Source organism: Drosophila willistoni, chromosome 3R, assembly GCF_018902025.1.
Source record: "Drosophila willistoni isolate 14030-0811.24 chromosome 3R, UCI_dwil_1.1, whole genome shotgun sequence".
In the NCBI taxonomy this organism is placed as follows: domain Eukaryota; kingdom Metazoa; phylum Arthropoda; class Insecta; order Diptera; family Drosophilidae; genus Drosophila; species Drosophila willistoni.
The window spans coordinates 18,923,776-18,945,171 of record NC_061086.1 but is presented as its reverse complement, the minus strand read 5'-3'; the positions used below and the strand labels follow the sequence as shown (position 1 = coordinate 18,945,171).

Sequence of the window (21,396 nt, the reverse complement as noted above, 5' to 3'; positions counted from 1 at the left end):
CATACACGTTTCTTCTTTGCATTTTCTTTTTACTATTTTCATTATTTTTTTCTGCATCTGCGTTTTGGTTTCTCTTTTCTCGTCTCATATAATTTTTGGGTTTTTGTTTTTTTTTTTAATTTTAAATTACGATCACTGCTACTTGTATGCTTAATTAGCTAAATTTATATCAATTAAGTTACAATTATATTTAATTTTTGTTTTGTTTTGTTATTAATTTTTTGTTTGTTCTTTTGCGCCAACGTATAAATAATTCCATTTTCTAAATATATATAAACTTTTCCATTTCATATATATATATATACTATATGTATATATATGTCGATCTGTCTTGTCTGTCACTGTGTGTCAAAATTGATGCAGGTGTTAGTGTGAGTGTTAGTGTGTGTGTGTGTTTGCATGTCTTGTGGCTGTTTGTGTGTGTTGTTGGTTGTTGCTTTTGCTGTTTTGTAAAATTATCAAAAAATCATTATTTTTCTGTTTGCCTTTTCGCCTTTTTTTTTTTTGCTTTGCTAAAACACATATACATATATGTATATATATGTCTTTCTGCTTAATCTTAAATAAATTTACCTTTTTGTTAGTTTTTTTTGTTTTCTTTTATTTTGTATTGAGATTTTATTTGATTTATTCGTAGCTTAAAATTTGTTTAATTTCCTGTTTCATGGGTTTCTTGTAGTACTTACATTAAAATACATATACATCACTAAGTATATATATTTTCTCTTCTTTTTTTGTTTGTTTTCTTTTTTTGTTTTTTGTATATTTTTTGCTAGCTTAACAACATTTACATTTACATATACACACACACATAAGAGTTTTACGTACGTGTTTTTGCTGCTGTTGTTGCTGCCTTTTTTTTTTTGTTTTTTTGAAAATGTTTCTCTAAACAAACAGATATACAATTTAATTTACCATTTTTTTTTTTTGGGTGGGAAAGGGGGGATCAAAGAGGATGATATATCAGCACATTAAATTAATTTGTTGTTGATTTATTCAATAAAAATTTAATACATTTAAATCTTACTTAAGACTCTGTATGTTGGATGTGTGGTGTGTGTGTGTGTGTGTGTGTGTTTGAGTGAGTGTGGGGGGTTGTGTGTATGTGTGATTGATTCTTTGTTTGTCGCAATTTTCTTTTCTTCTTGTGTGTCTCTCCTCAACTTTTAAACACTAACAAAACTGAAACGTAAAATCATTTAAAATCTACATATTTATGCACTCGCAGTTTGTTTTTTGTTTTTTTTGTTTTCTTCTTTTGCATTTATATATATAAAAATCATTTAAATTTAAGTTGCATTCATTTAAAAGTATAATATATAATATAACAGCATCATATACACATACATAGTAAAAAGTTGGCTTAATTCAGGTTTTTTTCTTATTTTTTTTCTTTTCTTTAACATAGTTTTTAATTTCCATTCATTATTCATTTTGTCTCTTTTGTTTTTTTGTTCTTTTTGCCGAAACACAATACAGTGCACACTAAATATATATGTATATATATATATATAACTAAAACTAATGCTTCGTCCTTTTTGCTGTTGCTTTTCTCTATGCTCTCTCATGTTATTCGAGGGCATCCTTCTCTCTGTCTGTCTGTCTGTTTGTCTGTCTGTCTCGTCTTCATCGAGTCAATTTCCCCTTTCAATCTATAATCTTCATCTTATAATCTATAGTATTAAGTTTAAGCTTAAGTTACAGTGTTACTCTCTGATTGTTTAGTGGGCTCTCTTCCATTTTGTTTTTCATTTTGTTTTTTTGTTGCAATTGCAGTTGCTGCAGTTGCAAATTGTTTTTTTTTTTTGCTTGTTTTTGTTTTTGCTGCTGTGTTGCAGTTGTCTGCGTGTGCGGCATAAATTGAAATGCTATTTTATCGTAGGCTATAATTGTAGTCCGTGTATTGGCATTTTGCTTCAGTTTGTTTTTTTTTCCATATTTTCTTCTTTTACATGTACATAGATTAATTAAATTTTCTTCATTTTCTTTTCTTTTTTTTTTCGTTTGTCACTTCATTAGATTTTAAGAGTTATTAATATACTATAATATATATTGAAAACAGTTTACAATTAGTTTGTTGTTGTTGTTGTTCAGTTTGTGTTGGTGTGTTTTATTTTAACTGCTATATAGCTCTTGCATCGATTGTTGCTGCTGGTTAAACGGATCGGTTGGGTTGGATTTGAGTTGATCTTTTAGATTGCTGGGTCTCTGTTTGTCTCTTAGGGGGCGGGGTCGGGGGCTCTGCCGTAATGCCAGTTAAGTGCAGAGTAGTGTATCCATCGGTTCAATCAATTGAAATGGACATGACGAAAACGTTGCATGCTCCTTGTACTACGTATAATAGATTGGATCTGTTGCTGCCAATAGAATTGTAGCTGCTGTTGATTGCGGGCGAATCTCATGTTGTTGCTGCTGTTGTTGTTGTTGAAATTGTTGATGATGTTGTTGATGTTACTAATACCACTACTACTGCAATGTTGCTGGTAATAAATGTTGTTGTTGTTGTTGCTGCTGATGTTGTTATTGTTGGCACTCAGGCTCAGTCAGGTTCAGTGAACCTGACCGCGAATCGGATTCTAGATATTCGACTTGGAGAAACTCACACGCAAATGATTGGATTCAGATAGCTGGTGATTGTGCATTTTGATTAATGCCAGAACTGCCTCCTCTACGGATGACAATTGCAGCAGCGCCATTTTGCGGTCCTTGCTGTTAAGAGAAACAAAGAAAGAAAGAATTTTAGCATACAAAAGACACGAGAGAGAGAGAAGGCTGATTCTGCATTACTTACGGGAAAAATTTGAATGCTTTGACTTCGAAACTGTTCGAGGTGAAGGCCTCTTTGATGTCATCCTCAGAGCAGGATGAGCTGTAAATAAAAATTGGTTATAAATTAACAGCTATCGATTTACGTGATACACAGTTGGGTGTAGGATGGGGTAAGAGTTTCGTTGTCCCTTCTTCGATCTGCTTCTCGTTGGGGGGTCCCCGTTTCCCCGTCCAAAAGAAGCTCATAAATTCAAGCGGCATACAAAAGCAACGTGGGGGGCGCTTTGTCATATTTGGCAGACAAAGCGCCTGGCAGGGTGCCTGTTGCTGCTCAACACGGTAATTGTAATTGCCTTGCACACCCATCCCCCCCTCTGTAGGTGTGATGGGAAAAAAACCCAAAGGAAGTTTTCCTCTCCAGCTGTTCTTTAAACACACATCTTTTGAATGGAGATTTCTCGCTCAATACTTACGGAATGTTACTTAAATGCAATGTGGCCGATGGTGGATAGATATTCTGATAGTTCTTGCTGCCGGGTTTCTTGAAGCGATGCAATGGATTCTGTGAGTAGTCACGTGTCAGTCCCGCGTCTGGTTGGCCCTCCTTGGGTAACTGCACGGCCTGATGTTTGCTGGCCATGACACGTATCGGCTTGCCCCATAAACGTAATTTATCAAGGTGAGACATGGCTAAAAAGAATAAAGACGTGAAAGTTTGTTTAAAATAAAGGCGCGCATAGATGTTAAACTTATAGATACAACAACAACAACAACGAGGAGAAGGAGAACTGACACAAGTGTATCTGCCAATGCAATTTATATGCTCATGCTACAAGCCATAAAAATTGTTTTTGGCGCCTCTTTTACCCCCGCCCCCACAACACACAGACACACATACAAACAAACAAACAGCAATAAGTGCTGGCAAATATTTACATACTAAAATGTAACTGCAACTTTATCAATGTCGTCTGCCTTTGGTGATTTACAAGCTGCAAACGGTTTCCGATTTCTTTCTTTCTATTTTTCGCCCTCCGCCCCTCCTCCACCGCTTAAAAGTTGTCTTCAGGCATTCTGTAACTCTTTTTGCTTATAGCTTCTTTTTCTCCCCCCTTTCCATTTTGGCAGCAGGCGGCACCTGCGGCTCAATTGCATTGCATTGCTCCTTAGCATATGCAATGGTTAAATACAGTTTACAACAAATATATTTCCATTTCGATTTTGTTTCCCTTCAATTTCAATTTCGATTACATACTCCCTCTCTACACACACTTCTTTTTTTTTTTGTAGTCCTTTTTTCCTTGCTTTACTTTTATTTAATTTTTATTTTTGTCAAGTCATTGCAAGGACTTAGCACAACTGTCCATAGGACGAAAGCACTTTGGGTTTTTTTTTTTTTGCATTATTTTAATAAATTATATATAAAACATTCATTTTATCATTGTGGTTTGTGTGCGCAGTTGTCATGACTTGAAAGGACGCGGAAGAGCTTCTGTTTCATTGTAAAATAATATGCTTACTCAGCCGTTTACTGTTTGCCTAATGGATTAAATGATTTTCCAAAAAAAAAAATCACCAGAAAAAAATATAATAAATTGTAAAATAAAAGGGCACCACTCCAAAAAGAAAAGAAATAAAAGGAGTCACAAAAATGAAAGGTGGCAGCAGCAGCAGCAGTGACAAAGGCTGCTGCTGCATATTTCGACCCTTTCATACTTGTTGGAATGAAAGGGTATATTAGGTCACGATTACAGATAAATTATATTCTCAATTGAAATGGAAACTCTGTAGGATTTCAAATCATTTCATAGGCAAAGTCAAAGCATGCTTGAATAGCTTTGTGAGTCTCTTTTTAGAAAGGGTAAGAGAGTAGTCGACTCTTCCATCAACTGATTTTCATTTTTTTCCTTTCGTTTCTTTTTTTTTTTTTGGTTGTCGTGTATTATGACAAACACTTGTAATAAAGATTAATGTGCAGCCGAGACGACACTTTGCTTCTTTGTGACTAGGCACCAACCAAAGCCGTGGAACAACTTTGCCTACCGATTCCTTCCCCCGTCCACATTCGTCGTCTATATATGTATGTATATAAACCCAAAGAGTGCTGCAGCTGCTACCATAGATGATGGGCTCGATGGGCAACGCCGCTCCCAACTCAAAAAGTATCTTAAAGTTTTAATTACAGGGCTGACCAACAGCAACAGTAGCAACAACAACAAATCATTATTAACTTACAAGGCATAAAAAAAAGAAACAACCAAGGCGAGACAAGACGTGAGAGAGAGAGAGAGAGAGGGGGGATAGAAGAAGTGTTGCACAGCTGAGCGCAACCCAAAAAGGAAGTGAACCTTTCACAGTACCTTTATCTTCCGTTCTCCCTCCCTCTCTGATTCACTTCAAGTCCTGTCTTAAGTCCTTTAAGCATATTTTCCCACCCGAATCTATGTGAGATTCTCTTCATTCCGGAAATGTGACACAGGTGAAATGGTTGAATGTAACTTTCATGATTTAGTTTAAACGATTAATGCCTTAGCAAATTCCATGACTATGATCTACTGTAAATGTAGCTGCATGTGTATGCATGTGTGTGTGTGATGTTTTTGGTTGTTGGAGACCCACTTTATTATCTAAACTATGCAAAACATCCTGAGAACTTTTCCAACATTAATTAATTGTAAGCACAATGCCAGGGCGAGCTTCAAGTCATTCAAACAGTCACTTAGCATAGTCAAAATGTAGCAAAACTTTTACCAATACACACACACACACATGGCGTATGCGTAATATATATGTAAAGAGAGAAAGAGAAATGAATCTCTACCACCCATATGTATGTGTGTGTCTGTCTGTGTGAATGTTTTTGTTTTTATTGTAAATGCCTTTATGCGTATATACGCTTATGCAAAATATTTTGTAGTAATTTTGTATGGAAAAACAGGAAAATTTATTTACGCAAAATTCCCCAATAGAATAAAATTCGGTGCGAAGAAGAGGAGCATTGAGGAGAAGGAGAGAGAGAGCGAGAGAGACAGTTGGCAGACAGATAGAACGATTGGGCAGCAGCTGTTGTGCCTAGAATGTGTGTGATTCTCTCCTCTCTGGGTCTCTCTGTCTATAGTAGTTTGTAATAAGTTCAGCAAAAACTTAATCCCGCCCCGGCAGTCATTTCCACTCATTTTCCCCGCACACACCCCAAAAAATGTGCCATTATAATAACGCACACACACACACAGACAGCAGACACCTCAAACTGCCCATCGAGTGAGTGGTAGGTAACATTGGACACACTGGACACGGGGACCAGAGACCAAGACCGAATCCGAGACTGAGACCTTTTTGCTTATGGGCATTTCTCTCCATTCATTTCCATTTCCATTCCATTTTCCACATGCTTGGACTTTTGCTTATTGTTTTTTCATTGTCTCTTGTCGTGTTGTTACCGTTGCTTTGGTCAATTTTCCGTTTTGGCTTTGCTTCTTGATTGTCCTCCCCCGCCATTCCATCCTCTTTACAGCACGCAAAAAAAAAAAAAAATGAAGCAGGAAAAAGTTTTGTTGGCGCCTTTACGCTGTAATTCGTATGCTGAGTGTGCAATTGTAGCCGTATTTTGTGTGGACCCATCTCCCCCCCTACCCCTCAAACCTGGGCCAGCTCCATCCACCATCAAGACACTTTCATATGCATAGGATACGAGGGTGAGGGTGAACCTGGCCAGCTGCTGCTCCTCCCCCCTTTTTTGCTGTTGTTACTACTCTTGTAATCGTCTTTGTCGTCATTGCTAGCAAAGAGAAGGAGGAGGAGCAGAAGCAGGGAAAGTTGCTGAGAGGAGTTTGGGCAAAGTAACGAATGAATTTGTTAATATTTTATGAGTGCATAAGTGCGCACTCCTCCACCCACCCACCAACCCAACCAAACAGTCAACCAAAGTCTCGCCATATCTAGGATGTTCGTACATATATATGTATATATTTTCCACCTGGACGATGGTCGTAGCGGAAGTGTTTGCCATTTGGCAGCCCTTGCGGCACATTAGTAGTCTATATGTTGCGGCACAGCCATTAATATTTTCACAAGCCCTGGAGAGAGGGAGCGACATAGGGGCGTAGACTGTGTAGTAAAAGAGGGATTGGTGGGGGGTGTGGCGGGAAAGACCTACAACTCCTACCACAATTCCTTGCACTAGAGTCAACTGGCTGGCTTTGCTGTTAGTAAATTCTGACAATATCAACTGCTACAAATGTTTAACCATCTCTTCACCCTCTCGTTCTCCTGTGTGTAAATTCAATTAACATTACGCATACGCCATGTTGCATATGCTGTTTCTGCCATTGACAGTCGTTTGTGACCCTGCGGCCACAATTTTGTGCATCTCACACAGACAAAAAGCAAAAACGCAAAAATGGAATAAACCTGGTCCTAGATTAGCTTTGTCAAAAACTATGCCTAAAACAATCAACGAGGCATTACAAAAATATTACAAACCTAAGGGTGGGGCTTGGCGGTGGAGAATGGATGGATGGTTGGCTGGAGGGATGGATGGATGGATAGGTAGCAGGCCAAAAGGTTTTTACACACAAAGTTGGAATGCTATTGAGTTGAATTGCAAGCCCCCAAAAGGAATGCAAATGGACACAACAGACAGCAACAAAGAGGTTACAAGGCAGAAAGAGAGTGAGAGGGCGACAAAAATATGCAACAAATATGTGTCTTTAAAAATGATAACGAAAAAATATTAATTGAGTACAGCACACAAAGCATATTTTCCATGCAAGCAGAGGCAACATCATCATCATTATCATCATCATCATCATCATCAACAGCTGTTGCCTTATAGGCAAATGCAGGGCATATTTGTTTGCATTGAATTTATTTTTTTTAAGAAAATATTCGTGCTTATTCCTTGCTTTGTTTGCCTACTTATTAATTGGGCGTTTAATTATCGTTAAGGCAATTTTCTTTAAGACAATTCTCAGGCAACGGGTATCAATGTGTTCGCATATATTCCCACAGTTACTTAAAAGCTCTTATTACTGATTTTATTTGTAATATTTATTTCGTGTTTTTCCATTTTTTCCACTTTTTTTTTTTGTTGTTTCTGTTACGGTTGTTGTTTTTAATTTAAATCAATAAACAGTTGATGGCATTTATAATGCATGTAGCTTTACGTTTCTGTCGCCTGCCTGCATGCAATTTGCTGCCAATTTCCGTTGCGATCGCGCGCACATTTCACGCATTTATTGAACAGATTAAATTTATTTAAAAAAGAAATAAAAAGCAGAAAACTATATTAACACCAGAGCAGGCAGCAACTATATACCACTATATATCATTCTATATATATATATACATATATATAGACACATATGTAAATGTGCGTTCCATAACCCACACAACAATTGGTGGCCCAAAGCGGCTTATGGCCTTATAGCTTACATCATCTGCGCATCATTTTGAAATGCAACAGCAGCAGGCAGGTCGCTGCTGCTTTCATTAAGCATAAGCAGCTAATAAATTCAATGGCAACAGAGATTCCGATTGCTTCCTTCTGTCACACCTTTATGCCTCTTTCTCTGTTCTGTGTGCCACAATCAGTTGCAGCGGCTTTCAATTAAGTTGCCCATGGGCGGCAGCACGAACACTTTGACAGCTTTTGAGTTATTTTTTCAATGAATAAATAATACAAATGAACGACAGGCAGTCCATTGGTCGGGTTGGTCGCCTGTGGATAGTTGTGGGCTGTGCGTTAAATGGCATAAAACCAAATCGAAATTGAAAAAGGTGTCGCTGTCAGCGAACTGTCAACGGTTCTTTCAATCGCCTTGCAGTTGCTGTTGTTGGCTGGTTGGTGATGGTGGCTGCTTTTGTTTTTGTAATAAAGTGGAATTTGGCACGTCACTTGGTTACCATCTCCTCCCGTATCTCCTCTTGCTCTCTCTCTTTATCTATCTTAAAAATGCATTGCAGGTTCGCGACGATTTTCATTTCGTTTAATGCCCCAACACAAATAGCCTCAGGTGCGACCAGCGCCCACCCGCACTCATCTACCTTCTGACAATGGCAAAGTGCACACAAATAAATGCAATAAAATGATTGGCATGTCTCCCGCTGAGCAGCCTTTGTTGCTGCAGTTCTTCTTCTTCTTCTTCTGGCTGGATATACACCACGCCAGGTCTTTTTTGCCAGGTGTTGTGTCCTTTCGTTTGTTGTTGTTGTTGTGCCCGTCCAGGTGGGCAGCAAGGCGCTTATAAAATTTCATTTATGCGCACGGCCAGCCAGCAGTCCATCTACTTATCTCACTCTCTCTTCTTTTGGTTATGGCATTTGTGGCTCTCGTCATGCCATCTCTTTCGTCTTAACAATTTTTATTATTAATACATTTTACTGTTTGCTGCAATGGTAACACGCGCTTCGTTTGGCAAAAGGTATGCGATGCTTGCCTCCTGTTGCTGTTGCCGTTGCCATTTTGGAATTTCATGTTTCTGGTATTTTCATTTAAACAAGCTGCAAATTGCAGTTGTGCAACCCCAAACCATGTCCACAACCCTCATTTTATCCTTTTTTTGACCCTCCTTCCCCTTTATGTTGTTGTTGTTGTTGTTGCAGATTTTTTCATTACTTTTGGTTGCAGAGTGTGAGAAACGAAAAGGTGACTTACCCAAATAAGCTTGCTGTGGCTCCGCCATTTGTATAAGTGCCGAGTCCTTTTTGTTGTACAAAATCTTTACACGTTGCACATCGCCGTATACACCTGCACGAGAGAGAGAGAGAAAGAGACAAGAATAAGAAACAAATTATAGTACGGATTATTATGAGTGTATGTTGGATTCACTTTATTATTGCATCTGCCATTAAAATTATAAGCAAGAGAAAAAGAAGGTATATTATGAAAGAAAAACCAAAGCAATTTTCATGGGACAAATATAAATGTCAAGATCTTTATGGCCAACATTATTCAGATAGGCTTATTATAGAAATGATAACCCCCTACACACCACTCCCGTTGGGGATTTATTCTAAGCTCTCTCACACAATCTACAAAGTACATAGATGATTCTCTTGTTTCTTTTTTTCCTTGTAGTTGAAGTAAGAGAGAAAACATTTTCGGACAGCTTAAATCGCGTTTTATGCAACGCGCAAATGTTGCGGCCGTTGCAAAAAGTTTTACACGCCCCAAACCGGAAAAGCTATAACACGAACCACCAAAAGATATAGTCTTACTGCTTTTTTTTTCTTTCTGCCCACCACCTCATCTGCAGATGCTGCTGCTGCCTCCTGCTGCCTCCTGCTGGCTTCTACCTTTCTTTGCCTGAGTATTATTGCCGTGGGCGACGCCGTTAGTATCATGTACGAGAAACTCATAACTAGCTCAATAAGTTTTTGCTGTGCTATTTTTTACGAGCTTCAACTCCCAGCTTCAGCTCTATAACTGCAGCCGCCATGGCTCTGTATCCTGCTGTATCCTTTTTAAGGCTGCGCCATGCCGCAGATTTTACAACTGTCTGACAAGGTGTGTGTGCGTGTGTGGGTGTTTGTGTGTGTGTTTTGCCTCCTCGTCGTCTTCTCGCGTTATTGAATTGTATTTTATGACTTTACTTATGCCGCAAAACTATGCAATATGGCCACAAGAAGAATCAGTAAAGTGAACTTTAAGGAATTTAAGTGGCAAGCAAAAAGAAAGCAAAGGAATATAGAAGGAGATGTTCTCTCTCAATTCTAATTCACAAAAGTCTTGAACTTCTGTTGCTTTGACAGCACCTGAAGTGGGTTCTCCCCTCACGCTGTCTTCTGTAGCCAATCAGCAGCGAATTTGGAATAGGGCGCAAATTGCCATCAAGCATAAAAAATAGTTGCCAGAGGTTTGACCAACTAGTAGCCAATGCAAACAATGTAAAGTGCAGGGCCACCAACAACAAACACGTCTCACCTCCTCCCAATGTCTACCAATTTCTACGGTTGCCCAAGACAACAAATCGAATAATGCGAAAAGTAAATTTTCAACTGGCACAACGACCAGCGACCCACAAAATACAAGTGCAGGATAGAGGAGAACAAGCATGAGAGATGTGGCCATAAAAAGCAGGATGGGCCAGAAGATGGAGAAGGAGGTGGATAGCGCAGACGGAGCGTAGCATAGCAAGCGGAGCGCTAACAAGTTACAAAAGTAGCAATAGAAAATGCAGGTAGTAAATAGTGCGGGAACCAGAGCCACAGTTCAACAGTTGGCAGTAAATCCATTTTATACAGACGACTGGCTACCTGACTGAATGACTGCTTCCCAGATCAGAGCTCAGCCCACCTACCTACCTCTTCCATCCATTCCGCCCATCCTCAAACATAGTTGCGACGCCATCGTCAATTCTGCAGCGGGGAAAACACTACTGAGAGGAACTAAGAACTTGACTTATGCCAAAACACCGAAAAAATTTCCTTTGGGCAAGAGAAAAGAATTTTGTAGTAGCAGCAGCAACAATTGATGCAATGGCAGCGGCAGTGGCTGTGCAGGAGCAGGAGCAAACCAAATCCAGCCAAGCATGCTGAATGGCAGGCGCCTGCTGCAACCAGCATAACTTGCCGTCCAACAGGGCGTATGAGCAACAGCAGCAACATCTGCTGGTTGCCATGCAAAGTGCCTGCTGCCAGTTAGCTTCAGACAGAGAGAAAGAGACGACGACGACTTGATAATAATTTATTATCGACTTTATTTGTACTGCGGCTACAAAATTCAGTTCCCAGCTCGTTTTTTGTACTTTCTCTTTGTGTGCCCGCGCGACAGAAACGTATGTAGACAACGGACAGCAGCAGCAGCAGCAGAAACAGATTCCCCGAAGGCCCATTAGTCGTGTGTTTCGAGCATATTTTAGATGAAGAAATATGTGGCGCGTGCTCGACGACGACTCTCAGAGGCTGGCTGGCTGGCTGGCTGGCCATGGCAATATTTGAATTTGCATAAAAAGCAAGAACAAACTTGGCCGCTTTCTTTTCTTTCTATGTCTATGAAGTTTATTTAGTTGCCAATTGGAATAAAGTTTACTGATATTGATCAAGATAAAGGTGAACGAAGCTCTTTATCCGCGCATCTGAATGCTAAACAGATGGCAAATTATTGAACTTATAAATCATAATGATTGAAGATAATGGCCTCTCACTCTCTCGCAAGACTAGAAGAATCTATGCGTAAAGAGTTTTTGTGGTAATTGGTTTTTCGCTTTAAGTGTCTTTTAACTATGGAATCGTTTTATATTTTCCATTTGGCTAATAGAATCAATCGTTCTGTGTGTGTGTGTGGGTGAACAATAAAACAATTGATGGCAAATTATTTGCGCATATATTGGCAATATGCTTTCATTCCCACACTTTATCAAAAATTGCAGCATGTAGCGCATAAAATTTTATGAAATTATTTTCCGCTTCAGCAATAACCAAACACACACATACACTCAATACTCAATCGCAGCTCGTCTCCCCCTCTCACCCTCTACCATACATACACTCTCAGTCTCTCTAAACGCATAAAAATTCAATTAAACACGTATCGACAATATTTTTGGGGTAATAATATAAATTTTTAGCACGCCATTACAATTACATAAGCGGATTACATAGCCTGATGGGTGATTTTCTCTTCCTATGTGTGTGTGTTTGTGCGCGTTTGTTTACCAGTCGATTTGCAGACTGATTAAGTTTTCTTTTATTGTTATGCAAAAAAGAACACAAGAACACACAATGCCAAATAAATATTGAACCCCAAAAAGTAGGCAACAATTTGTGTACAGTAAACGTTGGAGAGAGACAGAGAGAGAGGGAGAGAGAACTAGTTGAATCCAAGAATAGAGAACCCAAAACCTTTATTGAATGCTTGACATTCTAAGCGGGATGTGTCAAGTGTCTAAAGAGCATGCTCTAGAGACCCAATCCCATCTCCCTCTCTCCCTTTACCACCATCCCAACAAGAAGAGGCCGTTTTCAATTGAGTTGTTGTTGTTGTTGTTGTTGGGCCACACAAAGCGCTGTCAAAACTAATAAAATGTCTGACTGGTTGGCACCAAACAAAACGAAAACGAAACAAAAAAAGAAAGTGTAGCAGCAAAGGGTTTAGATTTAGTCCCTTTTTCGGCTAGATCAATCTTTGATGGTTGTTGGGGTGGGGGAGAGGAGAGTAAGGGGAAGCAGAATTAGAAAGCCCTGCGTTTGAAGTGCGTTGAAGCGTAGAGCTGCTGCTGCTGTTGCTTGCCACTTTTATTATTTGATATGCAAACAACACACATATCACCTCTGGCTCTCCACTAGAGCTTTAAGCAGAGGAGTTAAATTTGCCACCTAAATGTGTTCGCGAATGTGAAATTGTTGTTACGTGCCCAAAACCAACCAACAAACACCCTTCTAAGCATGTGTGTGTGTGTGTGTGTGAGTGTGTTGGAGCCATTAACATAACAAAAGGAACTGTTTGCTGTTTTGCTGTTTACTGTGCTTGTTGCCAACCAGCCTCAAGTGTCATTGGCTTTGCTATCCTCTCACCTACTTGGAAATTCAAAAGGTTATTACATAAAATTTTAGCTTGCCATTTGGCTGATTGCTCGTTTAGAGACAGACAGATGGACAGACGCCGCTTGGCTGTCTACTGACTACCGACTACTGACTGCTGACTACTTGACTGGGCTATTAAAGGCAAAAAGTCAAGAAGCTGACGTCAATTACGCGGTGGCAAGTTTATCTAAATCTATTGGCACCCAAGCCAAGTCAAGGCAATACGCTAAGACGCTTAGCACGAAGCTTTATCAACTTATCGACATCTTTTAGCACCCCTCCACCGCTCTCCCTCTCTCTCGCTCTCTCTCTCTCTTTGTGTGCAACGTGGCGTATGATGTATCTAAGAATTTTCTACTGGCAACGAACTGAGCGTTAAATCAGCTATCTAAGCTTTATTAGCACTGCTTTGGGGGCAAAAGGGATCGAAAGGGCAGCAGCTGCCAAACAAGCCAACCAAGCAAGTAACCAGCCAACTTTGAACTGTAGAGTAAACTGATGCACTGGTCTGATAGGATTTACTCTTGAGCTCAGCTTAAGCCCTTGCCACCGATGGACTTCAACTCGGACACAGACTCGCTCACTCTCTCTCTCTCTCTCTCTCTCTCTATCTCTTTCAATTTCTATCCTGTCTCTTTCACTGTGTGGTTTTGCAATTTTTAAACAATTAATACGACAAATTTGTAGTTTACTTTAAGGATTAAGCCAGAAGGCAGCCAAAATGCTGACAGAATGCAATTTGTAAATGGTATATAAATCAGAGAACAAATCGGCCAATGGACTTAGGGCAAATGCCCCCAGTTCACCCCCGCACCATTAAAAACACAACTATTTGTTAACCTTTCTACCTCTCCGGTTCCGTGTGTGTGTGTCTCTCTCTCTCTCTCTCTTTCTGTCTGTCTCTATGTATGTCTCTTGTGTTTGAGTTTTGTGTGGATTGAATGTGGTTACGTTTGTTTGGCAAAAGTTTATATTTGGGTATTTAAACTCAAATTAAATACATTTGCATGTAAACAAAAGAGAGAAACACAGAACACAACACAGATGCAGATCTTATCCACGTGTGTGTGTGTGTGTGTAGTTGGTAGTGTGGGCAGCCGCAAACAAACCGTTTTATGTCATCAGAGACAAAAGCAGCAGCTACACATAGAGAAGAAGATTTAAAACATTGTTGCAGGCAAGAAAACATTTTAGGGAAAAAGAAACACCCACCTCACTCTAGAGAGATGGCTATAAATGGGAGGGAGGGAGATAGCATAACGAACTATTGTGGCAACAAATCCATTATGTTGCAATTATGTGCCACACTTGGCAAAAACTATGGCAATCGATGTCGTTTTGGGTAATTGAATCAACTCTAGGTAAAAAGACCTAAGGACTGACTTATGCAGCGTAAGTGAAAAGTCAAGTTACAAGAGACTATAAAATAATAAAACACACATATATAAAGAGAGAGAGAGGGAGAGAGAGAGAGAGGTGAAATGGATGAGAAGGAGAGCTGACAGAGCAATTCAAACAGCAAACCCCATTAACTTTACAAAGTTAGTTAAATTCATTTGGCAAACAGACGACGGCAACGACAAAAACCAAGCCAAACCAAACCAAACCAAACGAAACGAAACGAAGCAGCCCAGAGCCAACGAAAAGTCAAAAGTAAATTTTATTTCAATTGTAAAAAGCCAGCAAAAACTACAAACTACGACTTTTCTATTGTGTGTGAGTGTGGAGTGGAAGGAAAAGGGAGGTAGTAAGAGCAAACTGAAGCTAAAGAGAGTATAGAGTAGACCACACAACACACACACACATACCCACAACAACAACAATGGCGACAGCAACAAGCGCAATGATAACTAAATAAATGGACATTTTTATAGCTATGCACTTCCGCACTCAATCTTTTGTTGTATGCGTGTGTGTGTATGCTAGTCAGGATGAGCACATGTTGAAGCATGTGTTCTCTATGTATATGTGAGAACAAATCCTGGCCCTTGGACCGAGATGCCGCAGCAACTAAGCTGAACAATGGAAAGAGGCGCCCAAGCCACGAGCGCACTTAATTCATGTAATTTTACATACTCAACAAAACACATACACACACACAGAGAGAAGAACGTGCTGTAGACAACGAGAAGGAGCAACAGGATGCACAAGTGTATGCGGTTTCACTTGTTGCCGCCGCTCTCTATCTGTGTGTGGAAGGATTTTATATGGCTTTCTATATATGTATTATGAATATATATTGTGTTTTTTATGTAAACGAGAGAGAGAGTAAAGTATATTTTCATTTTCATTTTCATTGTTTTACAATTTGTAAGCACAACTTATGACAGGATAAATGCACAGGGACAACAGCAGCTGCAGAAACTGCAACTAGGCAATGCAAAACCAAGTGGGATGAGATTCTACCAAGATTATGTTCTCCGCACACACACACACACACACACACACACACACACTACTCACATGGGTTTGTGGGAAAAACTATTTCAATTTCATGGCTGCTGCTGATGGATTTCTCTGCTTGGCCCCTTCAGGCAAAAAGCTATTAGAAATCTACTACTTGAAATAGGAATGATGCACCAACTACACTGTGCACAGAACCGGACGGAGTACAAATGGACAAACGTTGCCATCATTTCCGTATCTCCCTCCCTTCCTCCTCTCTATCGCACACTCTGCTCACATAAATATGAAGACATTATGTCGTGATCTGGGGTTTATTGGCTTTAGAATAAAGTTGATGCCATCTCAAATTGGCTAATAGAAATTTGATCGTTCCCAAGAATATAGTGAGAGAGAGAGTGAGCCGAGTGAAGGAAGGAATTTTAAACATTTACATTTCCAGCAATTCATGCAACTAACTGTCGCCGAGGAGGAAAGTGTGGGTGGAGTGTTTTTTCTTGCTTTTCTTTTCTGTTTTTTGTTAACATTTTCCGACACACAAAGCTTGAGAGAGATAGAAGATATATAAATAATTCATGGCACTTTTGCTGATTGCACGTAAATGGCGTAAATTTCAAACGGAAGTACAACAGAAGCTAGAGATGTATAGGGAAAGGGAAGGAAGCGTTGGTGGTGGTGGCGGATAGTGGTTGGCTGGCTGACTGTCTAACTTTTTGGTAACAGTTTCATTTTCATTTCGGTTTTTCTATTCTTAAGGTGTAAAATTCAATGAATAAACAAGTAAACTACAAATACTTTTAAAATGGTCAAGAGATAGACATATAGTAGATACGTATATATATATATATAAAGAAGGTGGCAAAATTGAGGACACAGGAGCAGGGTGGGTGATAGTAAAATCTACATATTAGGCGAAAGGAGAGAGTCAGCAAGACAGACAGAGAGAGAGAGAGACAGTGGGGTGGAGAGTGCATGTGTGTGTGAGAGATAGAGACAGATCTATTGATATATGTAGGTTAAAATTGAGCAAAATTAAAAGATAACATTTCTCGGTCTCACACTCTCACACTCTCTCCTCTCGCATACTCTCTTTCTCTCTCACCCCGTCTTGCCGCTGTAATTTGCGCGTTCCCCTTTCTCTAGTTTTGCCCAATTTTGCCACACAAAATAATAATTTAAGAAATAAAATAATATAAGTACTACTAGTATTACGAGGAGTATTTCGCATGTTTTTTTTTTTGTTTTGTGCAGACGTACCAAAGAGGGTAAAGAGAGCATCAGGCGTGACCATCTACAGAGAAAAAGAGAAAATAGAAGATTTTTGTCAGTTAGCGAAAGTTTTGTTTTAGGTGTGTACAAAAATATAAACAAAAAAAAAGTAAAAAATTAAATGCAAAATAATGTAAAAAATTAGTCAGAAATGTTTGAGAGAAACATAAATTAAAACTTACAACTTTTAATTAAAGTTCTTAATTTGAAAATATTTACAAAATTAAAAGTTGAACAAATATTATTAAATAAAATAAATAGTTTTAAAATAGAGATTTTTAATGTGAAAAAAATTGCTCAACTAATGGGAAAAATTTATAGACGAAATATGCAAACTAATTTTACTTTTGTGACAGACAGTTGGTTTAAGTTAATGATTACAAAGAGAGGAGAAGGAGGAGGAAAAGTAAGGGGCAGTAGCTGGGTCGAGGTCGGGTTCGGTGTCGGGGTCAGGGTTTTTGGGGTGATTTGAGGGCAAATCGTTCAAGGGAAGCGCTTCATTATATATAATATAAACTAAATTTTATACTAATTGATGGCCATACATCATTTGGTGAAGAACTTACCTCTTCATTTAAATTCGAAACGAGCAACACATTGGAATAACCTCGCATGGCAGGGGCTGAGGTTTGCAGAGCACCGCTATTGGCCAATGAAAAGGCGGCTAGATTTGGCAGGGTATTGCTATAGCCACCGGTTAATGGTGTACCCAATCCCAGGGCAAATGGCGGCAGTACACCAGGAGCACCCAGTCCATTGACTGCAAAGAAGAATAATACAATTGCACCATAGATACAAAATAGAATGATTAGATTAAAGTCTTTAAGTTTAGTTAGTTATTTGCATGCGGCGAATGTTTGCGAATCGATAGCAAGTGGTAAAGGCAAAAATAGTTGAAACATAATCAATAGAGATCAGTCGAATTGGTCATATATATATATAGTATATACGATTTTGTGTGTAAGTGAGTGTCTTGAGATTGTGTTAGAGCAACTTTAAGCTTAGCATATAGTATAAATGATAAGTGATAAAAAGTTGAGGAAATTGTTCCGATGTGTGTTACCTATTTTATCACCTGTTAGTGAGGGTCTCTGCCGGGCGGCTATTAATAACAGATCATTGGTATTCATTAGACCGCCGGCAGTGGGCATTAGATCCACGCCCGGTTCACCCGGCGGCAGCGCCGGATTCGTGAAATCGCGAGATTTATCATTATTATATTTAACATTCAATGCGGTCAATTTGCTATTATCAATGCGCAATGTGCAGCAGCCATTATAGATATTTTGGCCATCCAACAAGGATTTGGCATGCTGGGCGGAGTGGGCATCCGGATATTGGATGAGAGCCTGTAGAGGAGGGAAGAAAGGGAAATCAATGAGCATACAATTAATCCCAAAACAATATACCCGAGTGTGAACTCGCTCTTTCTACTCACCTGGAATGAATTGTTCTTTGTGAAGGTGACAATTTTCAGCACCTTGCCATAACGCTGGAATATCTGATGCAATATATCCAATGAGACGGGATACATCAGCGATTCAACAATTACCCGAAGGACCGTGTTTGGACCGCCGGCTGCATTGGTATTATTTGCCGATGCATTAACCGCATTCGTGTTATTTTGCAATATGCCAACGGCACTGTTGTTGCTGTTGTCACCGCCGCTGCTTGTATTGTTGGCATTGTTGCTGGTGGCATTGGCAGCATTGGCAGCGCACAGAGGCAATGGAGAGCCTCCGGCAGGTGACTGAATGCGGTAGTCGCTCTGGACAACTGAGTTTTGCTGCAAGCACAAAAAGAGAAAGAGAAAGGAAAAGTGTGAGAAATATCTGTGTGTTAAGTCAATTTTCTTCTGGCAAACTTTTATTAGTTAAACGGGAAAAGTTTTGCGCATTAATCAAAGCAGAACAACTACAGAGAAACTAGCAGCAATGCACAAAATTTATTTATGCAGCTTTAGCAAGTTTTTCAATGGAGAGAGGAGGTAAAAGTGGGTGGTGGGCAGAATAATATGCTAAATATATTTAAACGGCATGCCAAAGTAACAACTTTTTGTTACAGCGCGCGCGCTCACACACACACACACACAGACATTCCATATAAATCTCAATCAAAATCAATAATATCAAGTATCGTAATAATAAGAAGTGGACATGAGAGAAGGGGGATGAAGATCGAGGTGGGGGGTTGGTTTCGTCCACCAAATAGGTAACATCCACAGGATGCTAAACGTTTGAGAAAAGAAAGAAGTAAACTTCTTGCGTGAAATATACACGTTCTATCGGAAAACAATTTAATGACATTCGGAAGTAAATTTATTCCTATTCGTGCTGAATTTTGATTTCGAAAATCATAACGTAAACACATTCAGCAGCCCTCCACACAACCACCCACCTTCCTCCCCCGCCATTTGTCAAGAGGGGGGGAAGGAGGAAAAAACAAAAAAAAGAAACTTGCTCCTAGATGCTTCGTCGTCTTCGACGTCGTCAATCCTCCCCAGGCGTGCTATTTGTTTTTGCTGCTTTTTGCTAGATAAATTCTAGCAAACGAAACAAAGACAACGACAACCACGATGAAAACGAACAGGAGGAGGAGGTTGGGCTGTGTTCTAGGAGAGGGAGCAAACGTGAGGCATGACTTTCAGTCGTCTTCTCTTCGCTTTTGGCCTGCCAAGTTTGTAAAAATAATAAAAATTGATTAGAATTGCCAGCGTGCGCGCCGTGCGCTAGGCACACACACACACACAAACACAAACCTCCACACAGTTGGGCTGGATATGTGAGGTGTTCGAGGTGTATGTGTGTGTGTGTGTGTGGCATCTTCGATTGCCATTCCAGGTTTTCCTCTACCCACTTCTGTGGCTGTAATTTGATACTTCACTTTGGCTGATTATTATGATGACGACGACGACGACGAGGAGGACTAGAACGATGACTACGAGAGGACGACGATGACTACGACGACTACGAGAGAAAACGTTGATTGTGTAAAAATTGTAATGTAATTGCACCGCTTGGAGAAAAGCGTTACATCATATCAAACAACAATCTATGCGGAGTATTTTCCCTCTTTCTCTCTATGTAATCGGCTGTCATGGGTTTAAACTTGGTTAACATTAACTGACTGCCAAGTGGGCAATTGCCTAACGCTTAAGCAATCCTCTTCCTGCCTATCCCTCCTCCTCTCTGTCTCTTGTGGGTGACTTTAATTCTGGGTGGTCAAACATTCCCGACAGTTGTCTGCTATTTATGGCTTTATAATAATGCCATAGCAGACACAGGCATGCATGCATATTAGTCTAAGCCATTCTAATTATCTAACAGGGTGAGAGAGAGAGAGAGAGAGAGAGAGACAGATAACCAGAAAGCGAGAAAGGATTCAGTGAGGAGGCGGGTGGTGAGGAGCCCAACCAAAGCTACCACTATAGACACTGTAACAATGCCACCACCATCACCAACAACAATAACAACAACAAGAGGCGTAGGCAACATCATTAAACATAACAAATCGTTTGTAAGAGGTCAGTATGTGTGTGTGTGTGTGTGTGTGTGTGTGAGTCCGTGTGTATGGTCGCCTTTACTTGTCGCGGTTTTGCCTGTTAATGAGTCAATTGTGCAATATTGCCTTGCCCCTTGTTATTATTGTTGCTGTGGGTTGATTGTGGCATTGATTAGATATACATACACACATAACACACGCACACCCATCAGTTACACACACACACCCACAACACACACAGAAGAAAAGTTTACCACATTGTTATATAATTTAGTATATAAGTATATACCTATGTAAGGTCGCGTTTTCCTAAAAGATAACGTTATTGATGATAAACCGCTTTGATAAGCAAAATTATCTATCCCAAAATATATATTAAATGCTGATAAGTGCAATTATCGATCGATTGATTCATTCATTCACACTGTCAGCAACAAAGTCATCAGTATAGACTGTCGATTAAAGTTTTTGCAAGTTATTTTTGACACATTTGCCTTGAATTTGAAATGGGAAAGCAAACATTTGGGGGATACCCCCAGAGAATTGTCAGACCCAACTTCCCATAGTATCCCTATAGGCTGCTCCTACTCCTACTCCTCCTCCTGCTCCTGGCTGAGCATCGTTTAAATATGACAAAAGCTTTTAAGCAAACTTTTCAAATATTTACGTAAAACGGCAAAAAAAAAAAAGAAAGAAATATGTATATATAGACAAAAAATAAAAGTGAAAGAAAAAGAAAAAGGGCTGCCTGCTCGGGGGATAACTGACATTTTTTCCTATGATTTTTATGTGCCCAGGTGATGGAGGCAGCCAGTCAGCCGTTTCTACCTACGTTCTCTCGTTGGTTGCTTGGTTTGTAGTCAACTCTATAAACCCGCCGGTTTTTGCATAAGAAATATAGTCAGCATAAAGTGGGGGAAACTGTCGCCG

The 21,396-nt window shown here is 39.6% G+C and overlaps 1 protein-coding gene across 7 annotated transcripts in view; it reads right to left on the bottom strand.

Annotated features, from left to right (window-relative positions):
• Positions 1 to 2,221: 2,221 nt before the first annotated feature.
• Positions 2,222 to 21,396, bottom strand: part of LOC6647203 (polypyrimidine tract-binding protein 1) — a 164,209-nt gene continuing 145,034 nt past the window's right edge. For 6 of the 7 annotated variants that reach the window (XM_047013496.1, XM_023178866.2, XM_023178863.2 and 3 more), the window contains 8 exons: positions 18,404 to 18,751; positions 18,029 to 18,314; positions 17,532 to 17,725; positions 16,954 to 16,987; positions 9,425 to 9,517; positions 3,243 to 3,459; positions 2,792 to 2,869; positions 2,222 to 2,709 (listed from right to left, as the gene is read on the bottom strand). In XM_047013496.1, the coding sequence (XP_046869452.1) occupies positions 2,577 to 2,709; positions 2,792 to 2,869; positions 3,243 to 3,459; positions 9,425 to 9,517; positions 16,954 to 16,987; positions 17,532 to 17,725; positions 18,029 to 18,314; positions 18,404 to 18,751 (1,383 nt within the window). In that variant the 3' untranslated portion in view covers positions 2,222 to 2,576. The remainder of the gene's footprint in view (positions 2,710 to 2,791; positions 2,870 to 3,242; positions 3,460 to 9,424; positions 9,518 to 16,953; positions 16,988 to 17,531; positions 17,726 to 18,028; positions 18,315 to 18,403; positions 18,752 to 21,396) is intronic. The other variant, XM_023178867.2, reaches the window with a different exon arrangement.